This window comes from Poecilia reticulata, linkage group LG18 (assembly GCF_000633615.1).
Source record: "Poecilia reticulata strain Guanapo linkage group LG18, Guppy_female_1.0+MT, whole genome shotgun sequence".
NCBI classification, from domain to species: Eukaryota; Metazoa; Chordata; class Actinopteri; order Cyprinodontiformes; family Poeciliidae; genus Poecilia; species Poecilia reticulata.
In genome coordinates, this window is record NC_024348.1 from 19,844,293 (window position 1) to 19,848,173 (window position 3,881).

General features: G+C 39.7%; 1 protein-coding gene across 1 annotated transcript in view; it reads left to right on the top strand.

Annotated features, from left to right (window-relative positions):
• The window catches only part of LOC103480848 (ATP-binding cassette sub-family G member 2-like), a 20,054-nt gene that overhangs the window by 4,454 nt on the left and 11,719 nt on the right, over positions 1 to 3,881 (top strand). The window contains 2 exon segments of the mRNA XM_008436043.2: positions 28 to 108; positions 188 to 312. Of these exon segments, the coding sequence (XP_008434265.1) occupies positions 73 to 108; positions 188 to 312 (161 nt within the window). The 5' untranslated portion in view covers positions 28 to 72.

Here is a 3,881-nt window from a genome sequence, read left to right on the forward strand (position 1 = left end):
ACTTGTTATTCCAAATATATTTTTCAGGATTCTGAATACAGGAGGTGTAGCATATCTAATGACTGTGACGCCATGGAGTTTGGGCGAAACGGAGCCTCCAAGCACCAGGTAACCGCYGATMTTCATGCTAGCAATGTTCCTCTTAACTTAGAAGAGACTGGTTTTTGGTTAAGTAATGKTTTTTCAGTCTGCAGGTGCAAACAAACAAGGTGCTACCGTTAGTTTCCACGATATTCACTATAAAGTGAAGCAGGGAGGAGGCTGTTTCTGCCTGAAGAAGGCCACAACCAAAGACATCCTCATTGACTTGAAGTGAGTACACGCATGTGTCCAAACGACTGCCATTTTGTCTGAAATAGAAACGTATCCTTAGATTTAAAGGYAGGGAAGCTRAAATAAGAGGTTATGTTTGAGGTTTTCTAATTTCAAGTTGTTTTATGAGATCTGAGCTCTATGCAAAATCCTGAACACAACAACATTACAGCCACCAGGTGTGAAGTATGCAAACCGTCTGAGAAAACAAAACACCCTGAGCTTGTTGGTCTACGTGCCATCAGGAGCCCGACTGGGAGGCAAACGTGACGTGATCAGACCTGTTCTTTGGTTCCAGATCAAATACCACATGTTGGGAGGCAAAGGAAGGAAGCTTTGCTTTGTGGAGGGACTCCGGTTTCAGCTTCGCCTCTGCAGCACACACATCGTCCGTTCAGAAGCCTGTTATGGCACAATACCTTCGAGCTTAAACCAACAAACAGACATAGTAGCAGGATGCTGATCTATTTAAATAGCCTGACACAATGAGAAAGTTCAGGGTGTTAAAGTCACAGAATCAAGTTGGCTTTAGGGATTTCACTGTTGTGTAACAAAGGCAATTATCAAGAAAATTAGCATTAATGGATCAAAATGACCAAATCAGGTCACCACATGATAGTCAGGAAAATAATTATCTAAGAGGTTGAACTCTTAGTTATTGTTTACATACCTGATGAGATTTGGCATAAGATACAAATTCATGTGCATATATACATAATAAACACAGATAACTTCTCTCCAGACACTAAGAATTTATTAATAAATACTTCAACTATCAGTTATTGATCTTTAATAAAGATTCCTGCTGCTTTAGTTACCGTATTTTCCGCACTATAAGGCGCACCTTCAATGAATGGCCTATTTCAAAACTTTTTTCATATTTAAGGYGCATGGAATAGACGCTACAGTTATGGTTGCCATGATTTGTTCCGTTCTCTACAAATGTGGATGTATAATAACAAAGAAGTGGTCCCCGAGTACTTTATCTAGTAGGCTGCACCAGTCGATGTTTCACTCAYGGTRTTGTGATATTGTGCCCAACTGCTTTCTGGGTAACAGACCAACCAATGCTGCCGCCGCAGTCTCTGTCTCTCTTCCCCYGCCCCTTGACTTTAAATGTATAGGGGCTGGTCCCTTGGTAACCCTAKTCGAAGCACCCCGGATGAATGTCTTTGTTGACATAAAGAATGTCAACAAAATAGTCCGACTCGGGTCGGCGAGGAGAACCTTCCGCGACTGGGCCGGGGCGTGGCCGGACGATGGTCACCCTTCTCCATTGGCGCACAGCATGTTCGTGGAGAACGTGGTGCTAAATGAGCTGCAGACGACCTGATTCTAGACGGTCGGTAGGTAGATAGGTCAAACTTTATTAACAAACCAGTTTTTTGACAACTATCCCAGCATGCACCGCGCACTTCTTCTTCTATGGGGAAAATGAAGTCGGCGGCTGCTTACCTTGCCTCTAGGCCTGTTGTGGCTCAATATTGGTCCATATAAAAGGCGCACCGGATTATAAGGCGCACTGTCKGCTTTTGAGGAAATTGAAGGTTTTTAGGTGCRCCTTATAGTGCAGAAAATACGGTAGTCTGACTGTAAATTTAGATCAACAATGCAATCTAAGTTTGGTTTTTAATCAGTTTTAAGGTTCTACCAAGCTGTGGATCTTCCTGGCATCATTAATATCATATAATTGATTCCCACAAATGTTATAGTTTGGCACAAAACATGGGTATATTTAATTAAGTTTCCTTCAGCTTCAGCTTTTCTGACTGTAAATTTAGCCCAACAGACACAAAAGTTTAGTTTTTTTAATATAATTTGAAGAYGTACCAAGGCATCCTGAGGCATCATTAATATCATATAATTGATGACTACAGATGTCATGGTTAACCAATCACTGCTCTTCCACAATAAACCCCAAACAGGAGGTTGAAGTAGAGGGATGGATCCTGAGTTTTTTGGTCTCTGGAGCATCTGAATACTTTTTCTTGATGCCGTTATTGGAAACAATCCTTYATTGTGTGGCTGTTATGGAAACTGCATTTGGTCAAAGGTCTGGGTGTGTGTTTCTATGCATGCAGGATACTGTATACAATGACTGGTATCTTCATTATATTGCTGTTGGTGTAAATCATTGACAGAGTTGAAGGAGGGTCRAAACTTTGTTTAAACTCATGCGAGTTTGAAGCCGACATCCTGTCCCAGCAGATTTTACTCCCCTAACTTTCACCCCTCTGCTGTTCATGTGAAGAGTTTACCGGCGCCTTTATTCTCAAATTCGCAACAGCGGCTCCATGGGGCTAAAATCTCCCAGAAAAGAAAGACAAGTGATGGATTTTTCTAGATAATTATGTTTTTTTTCTACCAAATGGACATTAAGATCTATTGAATCAGCAGCAAAATCCCACATTTTTGCTATAACCATAGGCTAAAATGACTATTGTTTTAACTGGTATCCAAACCAGCAGGACRACTTGCAGCATCATGGTATCGATGAGAAAGTCTCTGAATGAATGACTTGGCGTTTTTCATGTTGACATAAAATGCATAGTCATCTTTACTGACATGGCATTCCTTAGTTTTGCTGATAGAAAACCTGAAGCAGTTTTAGTTCCTTGTTGCATTCAGTCACACAGGTTCCACCCCGCGGGATGCAGAACTGAAACCGGAGCTTCACTGATGTCAAAACGTTGGAAAATGTCCTGAAAAAAAAAAAAAAAAACACGTTGTAGGCAAATTTAGAAGAAAAAATCTGAATCATTCATCTGTCTTCTTTTTTTTTTTTGCTTACTCATTTTTCAGCAAATTTTATCCAAATCAAATTTATTTAAATTGTTATTTCTTCCACTATGTATTATCTTAGATATTTTAATTTATTTTAAGCATCTTAAATATACAGTCAGCATCAAAGAAGTTTYTTTTCCAACTCAAGTCAATTTCTTGTTTTATTAATCTGAGAAAGCAGCTTCATAGGGCCAACATAAATGTTCATATTTTAACACAGATTAATCTAGAATTTTAACATTTTATTGATTAACAATGAGAATCCTATTTAATTTGAATCCAGCAGTTTCAGCGTAGATAAATTAAAATATGTAAAATTATTTCAAATGTAAGATTTGAAGGAGCTTGTAAGTTTACTTTGTAAAACTGCGAATTATAATCTTTATATTGTTGCGTTACCATAGCAACAATCTGATGCCATGTGTTTAATCTTTGTATTTGAGCTTAGTTTGTTCACAAATACATCTCAGCAAATATTAATTAATTATCAGTGATAATCTGGTGATTTTAACTGGAAGGGGGGGCCCCTAAATTACATCCCCCTTAAGGCCCTATAACTCTTTGGGCCGGCCCTGCAGCAGTTTTACATCTAGTYCACTGGTTCTTAACCTTGGGTTCRATTGAACCTCAGGGGTTCGGCGGAGYGTCTGCCGCGGAGGKAAAGACTCACTTGTGTAAAGTCRTGATGACGCCCCGCTTTGCCATCACTTGCTGCAGAGGATCACGTTACATTGCTTAGCCAATCAGAGGATCACGTTACATTGCTTAGCCAATCAGAGGATCAC